Raw genomic sequence first — 23,371 nt, 5'->3', positions numbered from 1 at the left:
GGAAGAAAGGGAAGGGAAAATGTGAACAGAGGAGGAAATATAATTTTAAATGACTGAATAGAGCAAGCCCATGGTATTTGACGTCACTATCTTTCTCTCAGTACTGAGAACAATGAGCAGCACAAAACCAGCAAGACTACATTTCCCAGGTCAGTGCCCCCCCCCAGTGACACCCCGCCCCAGGCTGTTCACTGACCCTTCCTTGATCAGGCCCTTTGACTTTGATCTCTGGGCCAGTTGTCTCATGCATTTGTCACTAAATGTACCTTTTTTGTTTTTTTAATGTTTTGATCTAAGGCAGATATTTTAAAAAACAAAACAAAACAGGGATTTAAGCATAAAAATAAATCACGTTTGTCTCAAATGGAAATGCTTTTAGCATATGATTGTAACATTGTCTGTTCTCACTTAGCCAACAGGATTGTTATCCTCAATATCAGATAATGTTTCAGAACTATATCCTTCAGAACCCCTGTCAATGATGGGTTAAGTAAATTCCCAGACAAAACATATCCAGTGTACATGGACTCAGTATTGCTTCCTTTCTATAAGATCATACCGTGCATTTCCTTTACAACCTTCCTAGCTACCATCCTATGTCATCGCTTGCTGCAGGCTTGTATGTAATAATAAGTATATTCAATGGAATGCTCACTTACCCAATCATTGCCTTCCTGAGAGATGCTGTGCTCATGACTACAGATTTTTATTAGCAGCCAAGTTGCAGTGAACTGTATTTATGTGGGAATCTCTGGATAGTGGTATTTCTTTAGAATGACTTTCCTTGACAAGGAGGACCAGAGTATGGACATAAATTGGGAGTGGAACTTATACTGTCTGGTGTAGTGCTCTTAGTCTTATGCTCAAATGCATGCCTGGTGCAATGAACTTAGAGGTGCCAAGTTCAACGCCAAATCAGACATCTCTGGGAGTAGTGGTGCACCTGGGCAGGCACAGTGACTTTCTTTACAATCTGCATGTCCCTGGGAAAAGTCACTCAGACATCAGCATTGTGAGGCTAGAGGTGTGACTTGGTGGTAGAAAGTTTGTCTAGAATGTACAAGATCTGGGGTTCAATCCTCAGCACAGTAAAAGAGGGAAAAAAGCCAATATTCCTTAGTCTTTATCATTGCTGTTATTTCAGCTGGGGCATTAGCTTAAACTGCCAACATGTTTCATTAATATTCTATAAACAGAGGAGCACAGAGCTGCTGATAGCCAGTAAAATACTAACATCTGTATCCTGGCATTTGGGCATTTCTAAGAGTCTGGGAGAGCTAGTGATGAAATTCAGTCCTTGAAAACATTTCAATTCAGGCATAGTGGTACATACCTGTAATGTCAGCAAATGAGGGGCTGAGACAGGAGGACCATGAGTTCAAAGCCAGCCTGGGCTACATAGGGACTTCCTGTCTCACTCTCCTCCCCAATTCATAACTTCTCTTAAGCAGTCCACAGGTATTATTACAGCTCTTGCATGAGGTCTATATCTGAATTGTGTTTTACTCAAACCCCCATTTGTGAGGGGGCTGATAATCTTTGTATAACAGCAAGGAGAATGACATGGTATACTAATCTAAGACTTTCTGAAGTATGGTGAGCAAAGCGGGCAGAGCCAGCTACAATGACATGAAATATAACAATCAATGTGCCATCACAGGGAACTGGCACTCTCTTCCACTTTGGATTAGATGAGATCAGGCTCAGATTAGGGTGGAACGGATACTCTTCCACTTTCATTTAGAAGCCAACTACACACTTGGGCCTCCTGACTGGAGGGGTGGGGATGAACATATACCTCTTATTCCACTGGGTTTTCTTCACAATTAGTATCAAAACTGGGAGCAGCAAGAAGGTGGCACAGACAATCCCCACAATTATCACCAGCTGATTCCCATCCAGGATCACTGGCCGATTGGTCTTGGGTCGAGGAGTTGTTGCAATCAACACTTGGGACAAGGAGAAAGCTTCCAGAGGGTCTCCGTATTCTAGAAGAGAAGAGAGCTCCAATAACCCTATGCCAGATAGCAGCAGCCAGGTCAGGAAGCAGAGAAAGAAGACCACGCTGCATCCCACATCAGGACACAGGAATGCCATGCCCATTTGACTAAAAGCCAGACCAACCCCCTTGCTTAGCCCTGAAGTGAGGATTGAAGTGGCAGAAGTGGCTGCCTTCACCTATGCTAGATCACCCTTTTACATCAGTAATTCCATGTTAAAACTTGGTTTACCAGATGACTAGACAGAACAGTCATTTTCAAGACCACTGACTGACATTGTCCTATGCATAGTCACAATGCTAAGTAGGGCAGCCAGGGTGTTTCTACTGGTATAACAGCCTTCACTCGGTTCATCTATTCACTCTAAAGACACATATAAGCATGTGTTTAGTACTGGAGATCTCTAGATATAGAGGATGCCTACAAAGACATTTGATGACAAAGGCATCCCACCTCTAGGGAGGGACAGATGTCTGTCTGTGGGGAAACAGAAGGGCACAGAGAAAGCAGATGCTCGGTTCTGCGAAGAACATGGGAAGAGACCTTTGGCGGCAAGTGTTAAATTTTAATGTGAGTTTTAAAAGAAGTGTTCAGCTGGTTGGGCCGTTGATGACTGGAAGGAAGGCCAAGATGGTGTGCACAGTCTGGTAGACCGACAGGGTGTCTTGAGGAAGTGGAAACAACTTGATAGGTGCAGTTCAAAGGCTGAGGCTGAGGATGTGGTAGGATGAAGAAACAATGGCATCCAAGTCAGGAAGGAGTGCCATAGCCACGGCAAAGTGGTTGGCTCTGTTTTTCTTTTCCTTTCTTTGGCTACAGGTCCTGGTGAAGTCAATGAGAGGTGTACCTACAAGTTGTGGGATGGAATGCTCCAACTTGTGATTCAGAAAGAAGGCACTAGCTAAGGATGAGAGCACAGAATGGTTAGAGGCTGAAGGTCTAAAACAGAGAAGAAGACTGTCAGAACTAAGGCCAGTGAAGGGCTGGAAGGAAGGTGGCTTCAAAATCAGCCATAGAAATGGCACGACTTACTCATCTGTTAGGATAGGAAAGGGAAGACTCAGGGGCCACCCCCTGGCATCCAGTTACATGATTGTATCCACGGTGGTAGTATTCCCCAATGTCAGAGAGATGGGATGAGGGAGAGCCATGCATATTTGAAGAATCTGTAGAAGTTTTGTGTGTAGTTGAAATATATACATGCATATGATAACTCCTGCTCTCCTTCCTTACACAGGCACACACAACCAGCCTTCATCTCCATGTGTCCTCATGCTTGGATTAGACCAACTGCAAAACTGTTTTCTGTGTTGAATTATATTAAGACCTTTTTTCTTGTCACTCCCTAAGCAATCCGGGGCAACAAATACTTATATTAGGCATTAGCAGTAATCTAGAGGTGATTTTGAGTATACTGGAGGCTATGTGTATGCAATAAACAGATACTTTTTAAATATGGCATTTTCATAGAAGGAGCTTAAGCACCCACAGATTTTGGTGTTTTCAATGGAGGAGAAAGTCCTGAAACCAAATTTCCTCAGATATCAGGGGACACACGTGGCTGTGTATAAACATTTGTGCCAATCTAATTGTGCCCATTATAGAAGAGAGGTTAAACACAGCGTCTAATATCGCTTCGCTGAAGAAGGCTGGGAATGGGTGACTGGCATGCCTCTGCTGATATAAGGGAGAGTGGGCTTGACAGTATAAGCCTGAAGAAAAACAGAACTGTAGGATGAGACCTGAGTGGGACACTGTTGGGAGAAGGAACTGAGCTAAACACCAATAGGAGAGAAAGTGCAAGCTCAAAGCCACACCAGGAGACTCCCCAGTGGAGGGATGCCAGAGCATAGGGCAGGAAGGAGCTCATCTGCCTCAGGATGGTGTGGGGAGGTAAGCATGGGGGTAGGCGTAGACATTTCTGTGGGTGGGCTGACCTCAGAAGGAGGTGAGCCCCCACTCGCCGCTTTGGTGTGTTTTTTCCGTGGAGTGGAAGGAAATGCTTTTGAGAACGGAGTACACAGGGGGGTGAAGATGTCTTCTTGAAGGTGACTCTGGCCTGAGACACCGAGGTACTTCCCTTTCTAGTCATCCCCCCTACCCACCCACCCCTAGCCAACCACTAGCAGCTACTTCAGGGCCCCGGTGAGAGACAAAATCCACAGGCCACATCCTGACTGCTAACTGAGTTATGATTTAACCTTCACCTTGTACAACCTGTCTCAGACAGCACAATTAAGTCTTTATTCTCCTCAGTGCACAGCTTGCCAGAACATAAAACCTTCTGTCAGAAACCCCTCGGTTTCTTATTCAGGGACCTTCCTATTTTCTCTCTGTTGCTTGCTGTCTTTTACAGTTTAGAGTTAGTTTCCCTTCACAAGGTTGTGCAACTCCCTCAAAGTGAAGCAGACACGACTCATACCTCCACCTCACTCCACCTCTCAGCTCTAGACACAAGTGGGGTTTGGCAGAGATTTGGCGTTTGCCATGTTAGCGCCCTTTTCCATGCCTAACACCAGACAGAACTAGGGCAAGATGAGGCCAGGCATCTGGTGAGTAGAGTTGATGGAGGAATCACTCTCAGGGTTGTGCAGGCCCTGAGAGCCATGCCTCCTCCCACTGGGCATGCCTGTAGCCTCCCTGACTCACTCCAGATATGGCCCTGCTGTCATGCATAGCCCCTCAACCCTCTCCACCCAAATATTAGATACCTTGAGATTCTTCCTGGATCACACGCAGCACAATGGTTTTCTTGGACTCCAGCTTCCCCAGGTAGATGTGGCAGGTGTAGACTCCTTGGTCAGACTCCTTCACTGTCTGAAGCATGATTGAGCCATCATTGTGGGAGAGGTCGCCAATCAGGTTTACACGGTTTTGGAAGTGGCCCTGGTTCTGGAAGTGCCCACTAGGTGTGTTGAAGTCATGGCTCCAGACAACCTCCTCCTACAAGGAAAGTTCAAAAGCACGAGGCTTGGAGGTCTGCAGGTGTGTACTGGGGAGACCTCAGAGCTGACAAGGCCCTGCCATGTAAGGGCAGGGAGGGTATTAGATAACACAAAGTCATGCTCGCATGCACGTGAACAAACACATGTGTACTTGTGAGGACAACACCAAACCACAAACAACTGTCCCATCAGAAGAAGTGGTTTAAAAGATGTTGGTGGCTCTGGCCTGTAGCCCTAGCTACTCAGGAGGCCGAGCCAGAGGATAGAAAGTGCAAGTGAGTAATTTAGCCAGACTCTGTCTCCAAATCAGGGATAAAAAGAGGGGAAAGGTTCTGAGTTTAATTCCCAGCAGCAGAGCTAAAGTCAAGAGAGAGTTAGAGACAGACAGACACACACACACACACACACACAGAGAGAGAGAGAGAGAGAGAGAGAGAGAGAGAGAGATGGAGCAGGCATAGACAGAGAGACACAGAGAAGAAAATGAGAATATAAAGTAAAATTACGTAACTCTGCTCTTTTCCAGAAAAAGAAAGGAAGGAAGGAGGGAAGGAGGGAGGGAGGGAGGGAGGGAGGGAGGGAGGGAGGGAGGGAGGGAGGGGTATACTATTGTCTCTAGCACTTCAGTTGGATTTCCAACAGGCAGATAAAGTGTCTAAAATTGACTGTTGTCCCCAAACCTGCTTCTTTCTGCCCATCCCGTTTCAGTAAATGGCAATGTCCTCTTCCAGATGTTCAGGCTAAAGATCTTAGAGTCGTCTTTAATTCCTCTTTCTTAAGCAACTTGTATCAAACGCATCATGACCCACCCCTCTCAGCTCCCCTGCTGCCCGAGCTATACCTCATCTCTACCAGGAGCACCTATTCCACAGGGCTTCCTCATCTGTCTCCCCGCTCACCCTTCCCCACAGGACGATCTTTTAAACCCAAGGCCAGCATGTCCTCCCTCTGCTCTGCACCTCCCCCTGGACCCTCATTTCTCCTCTAGGCCCTTTGTGATCTATCTGCTCCGTCTCCTTTCCCTCTCTCACACCTATTTCCAATTCCTTCACTAGATTTAGTTACACAGACACCCAGCTACTTCCTGAATGCTGATCTCCAGGCTGCCTTCTATTCCTGTAACTGGAGCCATCTGGTTCTCTCCCCTCATTTTCTTCAGGCCACTACCTAAATGCCACCTTGATGAGGCTTCCCTGACATCTACACAGAGCTTTGCTTAAGGTTCTTCATGGCTCTTTATCTTTTTGTTGTTTTAGATATTCAGTTTGTCATTGTCTCGCTGTGAATTCCCCTCCCTTACTGTCCCATCAAGACAGGGTCTTTGTTTGGGTTTTTGTTTGTTTGTTTGTTTGTTTTTCAAACAGGGTTTCCCTGTGAATCCCTGGCTATCCCAGAACTCACTCTGTAGACCAGGCTGGCCTCAAACTCAGAGATTCCACTGCCTCTGCCTCCCAAGTGCTGGGATTAAAGGTGTGCACCACCACCACAAGGGCAGGCTAGGTCTTTGAATGGATGTTGAAATGTTTTACAAAGGTATGTGGTGATGGTGGTCATGGTAGAGGTAGAGGTAAGATAGAAACCATGGCCTTATGCACACAAGGCAAGTGTTCTTTCTACATCTCTATCCCTAGACTTTTTTTTTTTTTTTTTTTTTTTTTTGTTCCAAAAAGAAAGAAAAGCCTTTGAGTGAAGGTAATGAGTTATAGACAGAAACACAAAGGAGAGACTTAGCCCAGCTGTCCCTTCTATGGTGAACCATTTGATGGCTGGCATGCATGACAGTGGGGATGGAGAGATGGATTCAGCGTTGAAGGCTGGGCTCTTCCAGGGCTTTCCCCGAGATCTTGATGTGTGGCAAAGGAACATAGCTCCTTCTCTAAAACCAGGAACATGCTTGGCAGAGCCTAGAATAGCCTAGGGCCAGGATGTTGGGGGAGCTATGGCTCCAGATCCTGAGAACCCAACTCTTCCCTCTCTAAGGGCTGATGTGTGCTCAGTCTACAATGTCCTTGAGACACCCTGTGTCCCCTTGTGCAATACTGCCTGATTAGCTTCCTGCTGACGTAGTCCCATTATACAATGGTTTTTGATGACTCTGTCCCATTTCTCCACTAAAAATACTGTATAAGGTGCTATACCTCTTAATACACTTGCTTGTCTGAGCCATGAGCTTCTGCAAGACATCCAAATGCCAAACTTTCCTACCCTTTACGTTCATCTCAAGGCCACCTCTCCCTTAGAAGTTTGCCAATAAAGAACTATTTGCTGGTCCAGTCAACTCAGTCATTAACAGTACTTGTTCTTACAGAGTACCCAGGTTCAGTTCCTGGCACCCACGCAACGGCTGGCTCACAACCATTGGTACTCCAGTTCCAGAGAATCAGATACCATCTTCCCTGTTCCATGGACATCAGGCACCCACATGGTGCATATGGATATGTGAAAGAAAAACACTCATGCACAGAAAATAAAGCAAATAAATAAATAAAAACATAAATGCATGACAAGCTCTTAGGAGTGAACTTGGGGCTACATATCATCCCCCACCTTTTCTGATGTCCTCAGATAGCATCCAAGAATCAGGTTAAGAGTGAGTGACTTTGTTAGAAAGACTACCTAGAATACATTTTAATTTAAAAAACCAAACTCATTTATAAAACTCTGCACTCTAACTTCTATCAATAAGTCAACTAAGATGTCACCCATAATACATTTCTATTCCACTTATTTATTGAGGGGCAGTTGCATGGCGTGAATGTAAAAACTCAGAGGACAGCCTGTAGAACTCTGTTCTCTCTTTCTGTCATATAGGACCCAGGGGCTGAACTCAGATCATCAAGTTTGGTAGCAAGTGATGACCTTCCCACTAGCCCTCAGCATATATTTTGATCCCTAAATATATCACCATGTTATTGTTGAGATCTGTTAGTCCAATGAACTAACTTGCTACTTACTGCTTTACAGTTCCGATGAATTACCCTTCACTCTGGCTCCCAAGGGTCTACAAATCCCAAGCCCTGGAAAGTTTATAAAGAAGAAAAGAAAACTCTCTCCATCCCACAAAGTGAGTAACAGAGTACCAGGCCAAGTTTACAGAAACAGCACACAGTAGGGTAAGAATGTAATTATATTCTTATGCCTAGCCCACTGCTTTCCGGGTTAGGCACACACGCATGCACACACACTGCTCTGACAGGGACTGTACAATGAAGAGGAGGTGAAGGGACTCTCTAATGAAGTGGCCACATCCCACACAAAGTGCTTCCCGTGTCCCATTGCACATCAGTATCTTAGAAACCGGAACATTTAGGCAATCACCTCTTCTTCCCCCTCCTCCTTCCCCTCCCACACTTCCTCCTCCTCTCCTCACCTTCCTCATCTTTTTCCCTCCCTCCTCTTTTCATCCTCCCCCTCCCTTCTCTTCCATCTTCCCCTTCCTCACTCTTTCTTATCAATAGAATCATATTTCCCACCCAGAAGCCAAACTTGTCCAGGCAAGTGGCTAAAGCAGAAGGCCAGGTCTAACAGACTCCCAAGCCTGGGACTCTGCAATGTCACCCCTCACAAGCCCAACACATGGTACCTGATTCTCCCCTCCCTGCCCTCCTCTGCCTCCAGCCCTGGCTGTCTCTTCAGCAAGGCTTCCTCCCTCTTACCTTGGCATGCTTTCTGGAAGAAAACATCCAGTCCACCTTGGTCACATGTTTCTCTTCTGTGCTCTGGAAGAAACATCCCATCTCAGCCGAACCGCCTTCAAGGACTGTGAGCTCTGGGAATGAAGTGATAAATTGAGTCGGACTTATAGCAAAATCAAACAGAGTTTCTAGACAATAAAGGGTGGGGGGGCTGGGGAGATGACTCTGTGGGTAAGAATGCTTACTCAGCAAGCCAAAGAACCTGAGTTCAAATCCCTAACATCTACTACGTAAAAAACCAGGCGCATCACCTTGGAATCCCAGCATTCGGGAGCAGAGACAGGTGAGCCTGATTGCTCTCTGGCAAGCCATCCTAGCCAAAATGGAGCTTCAAGTTTAGTGAGAAACCCTGTCTCAAGACAAAACCGTAGAGAGATGAGGGAGGGCAAATACAACTGCACCCTCGTGTATATGAAGAACACACACACATACACACACACACACACACACACACACACACACACACACACACACACACCACAAAAAAATAAATAATAAAGTCTAGCTAAAAATCCTCAACAGCAAAGTGTCACTGTCACACCAAACATGTGGACAAAACATTCAAGAGCCTTTTCTCTCAAAGTGGCATGGCACCCTGGCATAAAAGAATATGCTCACCCCCCACCCACACCAAGTCTGAAGTCCCTGTTGTTTTTACACTGAAGTAAACTCTTTCTGCTTGCCTTTAGCTCCTTTATATTTCCCCCTTTCCAGAATTTCTCTCATGTTTGAAGTCCAGATGAAGGACAGAAAGTCTCAAGGCTCTCGCTTTCTATTCATGGATACAGGGACCCACGTGGGCACAGCATCAACAGTGGAAAGTCAGAAAACTCAATGTCATATTTAACTTGCTGGTTCTTCTAACTGACAAGGGGGGGTGATGAACCATGGGTAACTTTCTTCAAATTCTTTTACTCATTTTACAAGTTATTTTAAGATTTGCTTGGGATATACTTCTGGCTTCAACACAGGTCATGGGACTCCTTGCAAAGTTGGCCAAGGAAGTAGCTTTCCCCTTGACTGTTTCTCTTCTCTGTTTCAATCCTGCCCTCTCCAGAACCCTACCTCCCCATCTGATACAACCCCCCCCCACACACACACACACATCCAGTTCTCTGGGCCTTCCAAGTCAGAGGAGCTTCCTTCTGCTGGCTTGGGCAGGCAAATGACCCTCTCAAATTCTCTCTGAGTAAGTCATTCGAAGAGGACCCTGCAAAGAAAGCAATTAGAAAAATACTGCTAACTTTTCCACACTGTCCTCCACAAAACATCCACGAAGTCAATTAAGAAAGCAAAGGTGGGGTAGTTCAGAGAGGCACAAACCTAAGTCTCAAGTAGACACAGGGGGGAGGAGCTTAAACCTTAAGTAGACAGAGTTCTTTCAAAAGAATGCTAAGCAAAGGTCCCAAGCAAACAAAAACAGTGCATAAGCAGAACTTTCATCCAAGTTGCCTCCTTGGGAGAACATGAACTTCCTGTCCAGTAAGAGAGCTACACAGTGGGAAGAAAGCAAATAATAATAATAATAATAATACAAACTTAAACTCATTGGAGAGAATGCTTCTGCAGGCAGTGAAAATGCACTGCAAAGGACATTAGCAGGGAAGGAAAGGCCCCATTGCATTAGCCCGTTAAGGACTGAACACTAGCGTTTAAGTCAATAACAACTGAACATTCTGAGCCCATTTAATGCACTGGCATGTGCCAGACATCTTATAGGCAGCATAGTGATTAGTCATGTAACACGCATGTTCGGTCCCTGCTATTTAAGCCCATCTAGTGCCTCGTCTATGTTAAAGACACCCTCGACTACAGAACTATATTTTCAGGTGAAGTTATTATAATGTTTTTAGGTTCTTACTGTATTGCTCTCCATGTTACACAAATAGAAAGAATAATGAAAGGAGCTCAAAGTCACATGGACAGTAAAGAGAAAACTCACACCTAAGTCCACGTGAGAACAAACCCCAGGCTTCCGGGGGTACTGTGCCTATCACATCATATCAGATGAAAGGGTCCCAGATCTAGAGCAAAAGGATAGGAAACTAGTGTTATTTTCATCTAAAATATTTAAGAACTGTAGAAAGTGGCAGCCAAGTGATGGGATCGTAGGAGGGTTACAGATGGAAGGAAAAGCCACAAATGATATAAACACGGAGTTTCCACATGAACAGAGAGACAACCTCTATAAACAAGTGGACCACAGTCGTCCCAGCAAGGAGGTAAAACGTGGGGGCTTAGATCTGCTCCTGATTTGGCTGGAGGGGGAAATAAATATGGGTTGCCTCTGACCACCCCTAATGTGATTCTGGCTGGTTTCCCTGGCTTCAGCTCTTGCCATTGGCCCCTGTCGGTTTCTTCTTTGTAACCACAAAACTGGAAAGGGCAGCCATTTTGTGGGCCATACTTTGAGAAGGGTTTAGGAATGCCCGCAGAGAATGAGGGTAGAACAGCGACTCACAAGGAGAATCTTGGGGGAGAGCAAACATTGGACTTCCTCCCTTTTCCTGGAGGAACACAGCTTTGGAATTCAGAAAAAAAAAAAAAAAAAGATGTAGGGAAAATGAGGACAGGTGCCAGAGGCCACTCCCTAATGACTCACACTCACAAATTGGATTCACCGGAAGGATACCAGTTCGAGACCGTCATCCATTACACTAATGTGTATTGATTCCTTATAGGCTGCCAAGTACTACACCAAAGGCTCGTCAGAGGCAAAGAACCAGACAAGCAGGGAAGACACACTGCATGGGTGTAGCCAGCATCGTGTGGGAGAAAGGCTAACTTCTAGGGGAGTGTGTTCCGTAGCTAAGGACTGAAGCTAGCAGGGAGGACAGAGGGCCTGCACCATGGCCTTCTACTAGCTGGTAAGCAGCCCTGGCCATCCACTAGTCCTTTATGCCATGCCCATCAAAGGTTCATTTTGTAACTTTTTAATTAAGAGTGTGAAGAGTGAGAGTGGTACCTGCATGTGAGTGCAGGTGCCCAAAGAAGCCAGAGGAGTTTGATCCCCTAGAGCTAGACTTTCAGGCCATTGTACGCTGGGAACCAGATCAGATTCCGGTCCTCTGCAAAAGCAGCATGTGCTCTCAGTCCTCTGCAAAAGCAGCATGTGCTCTCAGCAGCTGAACCATCTCTCCAGCCCCTACCCCACACTCTTGTTTTTTTTTTTAATTGAAAAAAATATTTTTTCATGCAATATATTTTGATTATGTTTTCCCTCTCCGCCAATTCCCTCAGATCTCCCCCACCTCCCTACACACACAACTTTATGTTCTTTTTTCCTCTCCTTCTCTTAAAACAGACAATGACAAATAAACACCACATACAAAAAAGCCAACCCCAGCCAGGTAGGGGTGGTGCACACCTGTAATCCCAGCACTCAGGAGGCAGAGGCAGGTGGATCTCGGTGAGTTCTGAGCTAGTCTGGTTCACAAAGCAAATTCCAGGACAGCCAGGGCTATTATACAGAGAAACCCTGTCTTGACACCAAACAAATAAACAAACAAAAGCCCCACAAAAATGAAAATCACAACAAACAAGCATAAGATTGATAAGACAAACAATGTTCAAAGAAAAATGAGACAAAATGTCTCCAAAAGTACCAGTTTGTTTTATGTTGATCAACTAGGCATATGGCCTGCCCTGAGTATGACTCCATTGGAGAAAACTGATTCTTCCTTGGTACAAATTGAAATAGCTTTTGGCTGGGGTGGAAGCCTGTGTCCACCTTCACCTCTAAGCTCTGGAGCCCTGTCTAGCTTGAATTTGTGCAGCCACGTGTGTGCTGCCAATCTCTGTGAATTCATATGTGCATCCATTCTGTTGTGTCTGGAAGATGCTGTTTCCTTGGTGACATCCATCCTTTCTGCCTCCTCTTCCACAGGGTTCCCTGAGCCTTGAGAAAAGGGCTTTGATGATGACATCGCATTTAGGACTGCATGCTCCAAAGTCTGTAAATCTGTATGCCGTGCAGTTGTGGATTTTTGTGTTTGTTCCAACACTATCTATCCCACACTCTTAAAGAATGCTTGCATATTATTTTTTTCTTGTTGTTTTGAGACAGGCTAGTCTCAGACTTTCTATGCAGCTGAGAACAAACTTCAGCCTTTCAAGTGCTGGGATTACAGGCATGTACCATCACATTTGGCTAGTGGCTTTCTAACAGTTTTTAGTTACATATTTTATTCGGCAGTGTTTATATGGATATGGTGAACACATTTTAGATGCCCTGGATGTGATTAGTTTGGATATCATTAATTTATTAGAAAAGAGAAATGTGAAGCACTCTGCACTCGGGAGGCAGAGGCAGGCAGATCTCGAGTTTGAGGCTAGCCTGGTCGACAGAGAGAGTTTCAGGACAATCTCCAAAGCAATACAGAGAAACCCTGTCTCAAAAAGCAAAACAAAGAAATGAAGAAAGAAAGAAAGGAAGGGAGGGAGGGAGGGAGGAAGAGAGGGAGGGAGGCAGGGAGGCAGGAAGGCAGGCAGGCAGGAAGGAAGGAAAGGGAAGGGAAAAAAAAAAGAGTGTGTGTAAATTGTCCACACAACGAAAGATTTCCGAGCACCCTTGGAGTAGGCAGCTTCATGTGTCTCTGTTTTCAGTTCAGTCTCACTGTAGTCTACAAATGTCCCCATCTCTAAGTAGGGAACGGTCTTTGCCACTAAAATGACTTTGGGAAAATTTCCTCCCAGCAGCTGGTTGATCCTGTTAAGATTTCTCTGGAGGGCAATGCCTCTTTGAGTTACAGTCTTGGCTCCTATCCTTTCAGCTTGGCCAGGAGAATAAAGAACTTTCTAATATCTGTCCTACCACAACCTCATACCTCAGTTCAAACTGTCACTTGCAGACTGTTTTGAAAGCAGCAGAATCCTACTCTAAACAAAGCCTGGCCTAACATTGCAATGAACAGATCAACAACAAGGAAGACAACTTTTGTTGTTGTGGGTAGAAGTGGGGGTCCTCTGTGACGGGGGGTCTTCTGTCAAGCCCTGCCCTGTCCTCACCTTCTGCCTGAAAGTCTCTGGAAGTTCATGTTTCCACAAAGGGGCAATCTTAAAACCACTAAGCAGAGCTGGGGTTATAGCGCAGTGTTTGCCTCCTCTCGTGACTCAGACACCAAGGTTCAATCCACAATACTATACAACTAAAGCAACCAACCTACTGACATCATTCCCTCCACTAACAGACAGGAATATGAGATGCAATGAAGTAAGAGAAAGCTGCTCACTTCCTTCAGCCCCAGAACTCCTGACATTGGTGCCTACAAAACCGTGGACGAGGTATCAATGTGTCTAACTGCTAAGAAATGGCAGACATGGCAAAGAGAACACGGGTCTCAAGTATCAATTCTGTGGTTTATAAACAGGTGTCCTTAGACACATGGCTCAGCCCCATCAAGCCTTGGTGACCTCCTCCAGGATGGAAAGGACAATACAAGCTTCCCATGAAGAGGCATGTGCTCAGACTAATAATTATTGCTTATTGAAGGGAAGTGCTTGGCCTAAAGGCTGGGACTTCATCAGTTCCCCACCCTCTTCCACAAGCAATGTGTTGCCCTCTGGACCCTCTTTGAGTAAGTGACCCCCATACCTTTAGGCTTCTCTGGCAGCACACGCAGTACCACAAACTTCTTAAACACCATACTCTTGTTTTTGAGGCGGATTTCACAGGTGTAGGTTCCCTGGTCTGCTTCTTGCACATTTTGGAGCAGGAGAGAACCGTCATTTTGTAAGATGTCCCCTACCAAATGTGAACGGTTCTGGAAGCGCCCCGTAGGCACGCTAAGGTTGGAGTAATAGTATAGCACATATTCATTCTGAGAGTAATAAACATAGGAAAAAGTCAACAGAGAAACCAGACCTGGGAGTCTAGATTGAAAGGACCATTATGTAGAGACAGTGAAGTTATCACCATAATAGTGACCAAAAAGTACTCAGCTATTAATGTTACTACTATTAATAATGATAATGTAGCAGGCAATTGTCTAGCTTGTACAAGGCCCCATGACTAATTTTCTATATAGACAAATGAAACACAGAATCCATATTTTCATTTGTTACAGCATAAGGGAAAACATAACTGCTTCTGTGGTAATCATTCTAGGATTAGAACTCATAACTTTTTAAAACCATTTCCAGTCCTATGACCTGACAGGTGAGATGCCATTCAAATGTATGGCCTAATCCCTTGGCATTATGGGCTGGTATTCCCAGCAGTAAGGCTGCCACTCCTCTTAACTCTGCCCTCCCCCAGCCAGCAATATCATGACGCAAAAGGAGTTGTCAGTAGGGATGGTTACAGGCTGGGAAGAAAAGCCCTGAGGAGTTCTTAATGCTACCTCCACCACAGCTCTGCTTCCTTTATAACAGCAAACAGAAGTGTAATTCTGAGTGAAAGCAGCATTGCGGGGGTAGCAGAGAAGATTCTCTGAGCTACAAAAGCAGCCATTGGTTTGCAAACACTGGTATTTCATTGCTAACAGCAAACTACTTGGGCCATGTCTCACAGACAATCCTGACACCCACACATCTCTGTGGACTTTGTGACAGAAGTTGAAGACAGTTTCCTAGTTAGAGCTCATGAGAGCAAGCCCCCTGTCTGGCTGCTAATCCCAGTACTTCAATCAAAGGCAAAGAAACAATGCCTGGTCCCTCAGAGTAGAAGAATGCTCAAAGAATCTGTCCCCAGCACAGAAAGGTGCCTATACCATCACTCTTATGCCCTGTGTAGACTACAGGAATTGCCTCTCATGCCCATCTTTACTACCCATCTTTACCTTTACTACTACAATGGAAGCAAACTCCGTGTATGTCTTCCCTTGGCCCTGAACCACTTCAGCACTGGTACCATTATGGTCCTGTTTCCTCTTCGCAGTGCGGGTGGCTCTAGTCAAGCAAGGTTGGATAATCTGCCTTGCTGATGGTCACAGCCAAATAGCTAAACTAAGCTAAGCGGAGGCCCAGTGATGACTCCATCATAAGCTCTTGCAATACTACCTTGAAGATTCAATGACTGAATCTCCCACACCCAGCCCAATCCTGACACCATTAGTCAGAGACTTGACCACACAGTCAGGCCATACCTCAGCATGCTCCCCTTTTGAGAGTATCCAGTCTACTTTGACCACATCTTTCTCTTCTGGGCTCTGGACAACACATCCCATGAGAGCTGAGTCACCCACATGCACTCTCAGCTCAGGGGGGGAGACAGCCCTGCTGGTTAGGCCCTGAGAGTCACCTACGGGGGGTTAAAGAAAGAAGATATTATTTAGACAAGTAACCTCAACAAGAAAGCTCAGTATCTATCAGTAGATGCCATCCATTTCCCCTCCCTCCACGATCCAGCATGGTCTAAGCACTTAGAGGCCTCCCACTTAAACCAGCATGGCTTATCTACATGATTCAAGTCTGAAGAATTCTGTAACTTTCAAACCACAGGAAGAGCTCGCTGCTTCCCTTGGCCCCGCTAGTCCCTTCACCTTTTCTAGAATTCCTCTGCCCTGCCTTTCCAATGAAAGGCAATCCTGAGATCCACATCCACTTACTCACTTCTCTTACCTCTGCATACAGTGTACCTAACGCTAAATTAAACAGGAAGTGAACTCATCCTCACTCACTCACTCGCTCTGTCCCTGTCTGAATGATCCACTCACTAGCTGTTTTGTTTTCTTCCCTTTATTTAATCCCTTCACGAAAAGCTTATCTCTGCATTTGCTAGCTTAGTCTTTCTACAGTTAAGTAGGCCAGAATGGAGCACAACTTTCTCTTTGAGTTTCCTTTCTGTTTGGCCTCTCCTAGCCTCATCCCTCCAGCATTACCCATCAGCTCTGCCCTTTCAGAGGCATTTACAGCATGGATCCCCTAATTCCCTCATCTGCTTGTCACTCACAGAATTTCACCAAAAGGGAAAACCATGCAAGGACATTTGTTTTCATAAGATATCCTCTGGCACAAAGACAACAAAATCGAGAGACAAATTTAGATGATGCCCAGTTCGCATTGAAGAAGAGCCAAATGAACACATATGGGAATGAACAGGAAAGGTGCCAGCCTTTTCAGCCAAGCTGTCTCCCCTGAGAGAAGAGAGAATTTCCTGCCCAACAGCAGGCTCGCACAGTAGGAGGATGGAAAAGAACATACAAACGCTCAACCCTTTGGATGGAGATGTTAGCTCCAATGACTACTGGAATTTTCCTGTGAGGAAGAATTAGTGTGTGTGTGTGTGTGTGTGTGTGTGTGTGTGTGTGTGTGTGTGTAGTCTATGTCACCTGGAATTGAGCAAAGGAAGTTCTTCTGTTTATTTTTGCTCAATCAAGGGTCACTATCTGCAGCTCAAAACAGTGAAGAGGGCCAGCGAGATGCCACCAAGTCGGATGACCTCAGTTCAATCCCCCAGACCAACATAGTGCAAGAACCAATTCCTACAAGTTGTCCTCTGACCTCCATACTCATACTCCCACTTAAATAAATAATGAATAATAACAAAAAATTGGGCATGAAAATGCATGTCTGTGATCCCAACACTCAAGATGCAGAGAAAAGAAGATACTGCATTCAAGACTACCCTGAGCTACACAGGATCAAGTCCCAAAGAAACCCTAAACAAAAGGCTACCTGTGGTGCCTATTTAACGCACTGACCACCAGGCTCTCTCAGCAGTGATAGGGTTACAGAGTCCTGGCTCCCTCACTTCTCACCCACACTCCCCACCCTAACCTTCTCAGCCCCTGAGCTTCCCTTCCCGCCCCTTGGCTTCTGATTCCCAGGCACTTCTTGTCCCTTTGCTCACTTGGCTTCTTGGTTCTTCTCTCTTTTGGTCCCTTTCACAGTCCTCTGCTCTTGGCTCCCAACCCCCTCTCTTGCCTCTTTGTTCTCTTCCTCTCCCACTCTCCCTCCCCTTCTCTCCTCTCATGGTCTGGTCTATTCTGCCAGCCATGTTCAGTCTGGCCTCTTCCAGATGCTTCTGGCTGTTTCCTCCCTCGCATCTACAATAAAAACCTTCTCTTCATCCATACCTAGGAGTGGTCATGTCCTCATTTTCATTCACATGGAAAGACCCTGGCTACAGATTAAATTATTAAATAAGATGGCAAAGCACCACATTAATTTCTTCTTCCCACAGATCTATCTCCATGGAATAAGGAACAAGATACAGGCAGAGAACAGAAAGAGAAAAGAAGGAAGTGAAGATGAGCAGCCTTGAGCTGCCCTAGGCATGGGGAAAAATCTGAACAGGAGATTCCCACCCAGCCTACTGAGACCAAAGCAGACTTCCCAGAAGGAAGTAAAACTTAGGGGAAGCTTGTGGAATCCGGAAGGCTTGGGCAAGTTTGTTGGGGTAAGGTGCTAAGAAAGGGGGTAAAAGTGGAAGGAACAGAGAGTCCCAGGCAAAGAAAACAACAATTGGGAAAGAGTTCCCTGTGCTTAGAAACCACAAAAGCATCTGCCTGACCGAGGCATAGAGACAAATAAAAGGGCCCCTCCATTTCTCCTTGGTAATTGTCCTTCCATATCTGAGACTGACTATCTGTAACTGAAAGACACCAGTGTAAACTGTAGGAATGCTACAGAGAAACTTCCTTTCACACAAGTATGTTCTAGAACACCCAGGAACTACCCAAAGACATTCTGTATCCAATAGACACAGAAGAAGGCAAGAACAATCAACCACTTGCTTCTGAAACACCAGAACCAAGAAGTTCCAGCACAGGGTTTCCATATCCCACAAATCACAGAGAAATAAACAAAAATAAAAACTGGCTTTTGAAAATGTATGAGACTAGGGCTCAGTGGGTAAAGGCATTTGCCACCAAACCTGAAGACCTGAGTTCAATTCCAGGAAACCACATGGATAAAAGGGAGGGCATCTTCTGCAACTTGTCTGTGACATCCTCATGCCCTTTCCCACAACACAAAATAGATAGATAGATAGATAGATAGATAGATAGATAGATAGATAGATAGATAGATAGATATAGAGAGATAGAGAGATAGAGAGATAGAGAGATAGATATCCAAAAAAAGTTTCAGGTATTAGACAAACAAGCATTCAGATATTGCCCAGAGTCTCTTGCTTCTACTTACCCAGAATCATTGGAATCACAATCAGTTTCAGGAGGCGAAGCATGCTGCTTTCAAGTTTCTGATCTTAAGATAAAAGGAAAACGAGAAAATTATATACAGAGAACATTGTTAACTGGACAAACCAACAGTGAACGCCAGTGTGGGCCAGCGCCAGATGTGTCTGAGGCACAGGCACAGCACTGAGGATCGTTCGGGGAGGGAAAAGCAAGAGCTTGCATGAACAAGACAACATCAAATGATGAAGAGGATATGGAACACAAAACCAAGTGATGTTTGGAGAGACACTTGGGGTCTGCTTCAGGTTGGCCAAAGGAAAGTTCGATGCAAGTCGCTTTTCCAAATAAAAAGGGCAAATGAGCCCCTGCGGAGCCCTTGCAACAACCACCCTAGATATTCCACAGCCTGCACACTTTACATAGCCCAAACACTATAGATCCATTGCCCCAACCTTTCACCTATCCTTCCCGATGAATGGGAATTGTTGCCTGAACAAATGCAAAGAATGGAAACAGACTGATGGATGGTTTGTATTTGGGCATTACACATGTCTAGCAATCGCCCCTCTAACACAGTCATAGCCTGGTTCACAAAGGGAAAATGTTAAGCCTTAAAGGTATTACTTACCAAATTTAAAATACAAAGACACCACAGGAATGACTTTTTTTTTTTTTTAAAGCAGGCCAGTGTGGGTAGAATTAAGAGTTGAACTGAATGTGTAAAACCATTTCTAATGTCTTTGTTACATCTATCTATTAATCTCATGACATCCCCCAGATCTTGGAAAATGACTCACTGTTCTAGACAAAGTCCCCGCAAATATTCTTAGCCAAACTGAAGAGCCCTAACACTAAGAAGTTACAACTCAGTCCATCTTAGCAATCAGACCTATTACTATAACCAGCTCAGCTGTGACCCCCTCAGTGCCTAATGGTTCTGCCATGAGAAATATTCTACTTCAGAACTGCTAAGAAAGGTCCTTAATGCACTAATAACAGGAGGTTCCAGCTAGCTGCGCTGGGGTATCTGGCACTGGCCATTTCCTTTCTAAAATGCAGTTGCTTGGAGCTGGAGAGATGGCTCAACACTTTAAGAGCACTCACTGTTCTTACAGAGGATGAGTTGCTACTCAGTCCCACATCTAGTGGCTCAGAGCTGCCTGTAACTCTAGCTCCAGGATATCTGCTGCCTCTGACCTCCAAGGGTACCTGCACCCATGTGCATATACACACACACAAATGTACACACATACACATAACTGTAGAAATAAAATTTTAAAAAAGTCTTTTTTTTTTTTTTTTAAAGTGGTTACCAAAAAGATGCCTTACCTGTATCCAATCAACAAAGTCCACTTGGAAAGTGGAAACTGCTCAAGATTGCTTCCCTAGGTCTCCCTTGACTCACTATGCCTTAGCTTCCTCACCTACAGCACAGGATGACAATGCAAGAATCAGATATGATCATATAGATAACTGTGCTTCGAAAAAAGAGGAAACATCGCTAGACAGGATCCCATTTTCTAGAACCCAGGAGCCAGACAGAGAGCAGCCTGTGACTTCTGCCTTTGTAGGAATGGTAAACTATCAGCCAAAATGAACTGGAAGCTTTGACCACCACTGCCAGTGTGTGGACAATAAGTACCCTGTGCCAACTGTGTCTGGGGTCCAATAGAAGTCCCTCCCCTGACACATACAGAGTTGGTGGCCATAATGGGCTTCCCTTGTAGCACGTCTCATCTTTAGCTCATCACAATCAGACATCCAAGATCCCTGTCACGTTCTGGGGAGCTCCTGAGTTCCTTTTCTGCTCAGCAAACAGCACCTAGCTCTCACAGGATTTTTGCAAGAATGCACCAGTCACTCAGAGGCATAATGGCTAATTTGCATGTCTGTCACCAGAGCCTATTGAAGTCTGTACACTCTCAAGGACAGGACCATGTATGTCTTGTTTGTATTTATGCTCCAACACTGTTCTACATAAATTGCTGGGAGCATGCCAGATAAATGTTTGTCACCAACAATGTGACCATTACCTTGAAATCAGCTTCAAGGCATCCTGCAACCCCTTGACACTACTCTATAAGGAAACCAGCAACTTGAAAAGTTGACTTACTCACACAGAGCCACACCTAGCCTCCTTCAAACCAATTCTAGGAAATAAATAGTGTGATAGATTAAAAAAAAATCCACTTTCAGTCTTAAATACTGAAATGCACTGATAGAATTCTGTGGGTATTGGAGAGGAAAGTAATGCTTTTTAGCAAAACGAGCATTCAATTTTAATTTCTTTTTAAAGTTATTTTTCAGGCTCAACCCCCTAGAAGTCAATTTAAACATTATAGGCTCAGACATTTTTGTTTTTCTAGTTGATAGGCAACTACACTAAAAATTAAGACTTAATATGCAATAAAAAGAGAAAGATATAATGCTAGGGATTGTCTGAGTGATTTACATAATAACTCAGTCTTTACCACAACCATGAGGCTTTTTACAGATGGGAAAACTAAGGTACAGGCCAGGGTTATGTTTTGCTTAAGAACACATAGCAGATTGGAACAGTCGGATTTCAACCCTAGGCATTCTGGATCTTCCAGCCCCAGCCTGTATCACCACATTGCAGGGTTCCTCCACATCTGCCAAAGTAGCTGATGTTTTTGTGTGTTCTCTCACTGTGCCTTATTTGGAGAAACAAGATTAACACCCATCGGGTGTTCTTCCAAACCTCATTGTGAATATTTGCTCTTCCTCTTACTGGCTAAGACTCTAAGCTCCAAGAGGCTGAGAGGAAGCCTATGAACCACTACAGCTCCAGGTTTGGCATAGTGTAGAGGGCAGGAATCTTCTCAGTTTAAAGTTTCTCAAACAAGCTCACGACACCTTAGGAACTTATCAAGAATCCTCTAGTCAAGTTTCAATTTCCTGGGTAGGTGGCAAACATTCAGATGTTATATATATATATATATATATATATATATATATATATATATATATATACACATCATCATCACACATTAGTGAGGTGGATTATATCATCAGGAAATTCCATTGTGTGAACATCCAAGAGGGCACTTATACAAACTAAGATGACTACAATGTCACTAGGCTATATGATCTTATAGGACCACTGTCTATGCATTGTCAACTAAAATGTTACTTAGAACATGATGCATACATATATACATACACACACGTATATACATGTTTATATATGTATATATATATTTAAAACATATACAATTATCAAAATTCTAAACACACACACACATAAATCTTGGTTTTTAAAACCCCAGCCAGCTAGCACATTCAGAAGCACCTTGTCAATAGGCCTTGTTTAAACTCTTGTCTCTACCCTGTTCCCTTTCCAGACACTGGTGTAGCTCAGCAGGAGGTTTCAGGTAATGCCACATAGTCAGGTATTTCACATGCTGGCCAAGCATTTCGCCCCAAGCTCGTGGCTTTTTCACAATAACTCCTGGCAAATATCTCCTAATAGTCCTAGGGTGTGTATAACCATCAGGGTTATAGTATTTACATATCTCAATAATACATATTATTCCAATATTGCAAGACAGTGGAGGAGCAGGGTGCTGTCTCCTAGCCAAGTTGCCCCTGGTCATAACAAAGACTACAGAAAGACAGAAAACTGTTCCACATTCTCACTCATGCCCCACCCCACTGTGATGCTGAGTTCCTTCAGCTCCCTACCTGTCCCTGTGTACCTTTGCACTCTCTGAAATTCGTACATATACAAATCTGCATGGCCATTCTGAGATACAAGCCTCTTCAAATAAGCCCTTGCTTTTCCTTCTGAAACCATGTAATACGGATGGAGGCTTTGTGGCTTTTGAAGCATAACTTAGATTACATGCTAATTCAGATGAAACCTTGGGAACCATCTCCTGCTCTCTCCAGACCAGCATGTAGCCAGTCCTAATCCAGCTTGAGTCTTTTTCTGGAGGTCTAGGCTAAGTCAGGGTAGTCCACCTCCCTTGGGAGACTTGAACTGCTGCCTTTGTGACACACTGATTTATCCAAAACAGGGAGAAGACAGTGAGGGAGGATTACTGCCATAACTCAAGAACAGCCAGTCTAAAGCCACAGGCAGCAGGAAAACTGAAGTCTACAGATGGGGTGGCCTCATTCACAATTATTACAGCAAGCTTACTTCTCTTTTCTCTAGAACTTTGACACAAAGTACACTACTAAGACTAAAGTTGCACCTGCTTGTCGACCTCACGACAGCCCCTGCTGCGGAAACTGGGGACTCCATGCATGGCCTCCTTGTCCTACAGCAATGGCAATCTAACCAGCTTTCCTTAGAATGAGAACTGGCCTTCTTCTCAGAACAGTTCAAACAATGGCTCACAGCACACAAAGTCACTGCTTACCCAAGACGACAGCACCCAGGAAAAGCAATGCACCACGATCTCCTGCCACAGCATCCCCCACATCAACGGAGAGACTTCTGCCAGCACAGTAGGTCAGGCTCAAAGCAAATCAGATGTGTGCATGCCTTCTGAGGTGGCTACAGAAACCTAAACAGGAACCTTCAACTCAAGGTTCTCCTTTCAGCCACCAGTCTCACTACCCAATTTGCATTTGTATTTTCATTATGTTTGAATCAAATGTTTGTCCATTTTATGATAGCC

General features: G+C 44.7%; 1 protein-coding gene across 3 annotated transcripts in view; it reads right to left on the bottom strand.

The window, feature by feature from the left end:
• Jaml (junction adhesion molecule like) overlaps positions 1-23,241 on the bottom strand; it is a 28,478-nt gene extending 5,237 nt beyond the window's left edge. The window contains exons 1-8 of one of the 3 annotated variants that reach the window (XM_051197300.1): positions 23,111-23,239; positions 20,052-20,146; positions 18,727-18,789; positions 15,726-15,880; positions 14,234-14,459; positions 8,602-8,714; positions 4,712-4,943; positions 1,799-1,988 (exon numbers count right to left, since the gene is read on the bottom strand). In XM_051197300.1, coding sequence (XP_051053257.1) covers positions 1,799-1,988; positions 4,712-4,943; positions 8,602-8,714; positions 14,234-14,459; positions 15,726-15,880; positions 18,727-18,769 — 959 coding nt within the window. In that variant the 5' untranslated portion in view covers positions 18,770-18,789; positions 20,052-20,146; positions 23,111-23,239. Of the gene's footprint in view, positions 1-1,798; positions 1,989-4,711; positions 4,944-8,601; positions 8,715-14,233; positions 14,460-15,725; positions 15,881-18,726; positions 18,790-20,051; positions 20,147-20,416; positions 20,447-23,110 lie in introns of those variants that run through there. The other 2 variants (XM_051197301.1, XM_051197302.1) reach the window with 2 other exon arrangements.
• Between the last annotated feature and the right edge of the window lie 130 nt (positions 23,242-23,371).

The sequence above is a fragment of the Phodopus roborovskii genome, unplaced genomic scaffold (assembly GCF_943737965.1).
Source record: "Phodopus roborovskii unplaced genomic scaffold, PHOROB, whole genome shotgun sequence".
Lineage (NCBI taxonomy): Eukaryota > Metazoa > Chordata > Mammalia > Rodentia > Cricetidae > Phodopus > Phodopus roborovskii.
The sequence above is the reverse complement of the archived record's forward strand: the minus strand, read 5'-3'. Positions and strand labels throughout refer to the sequence as shown.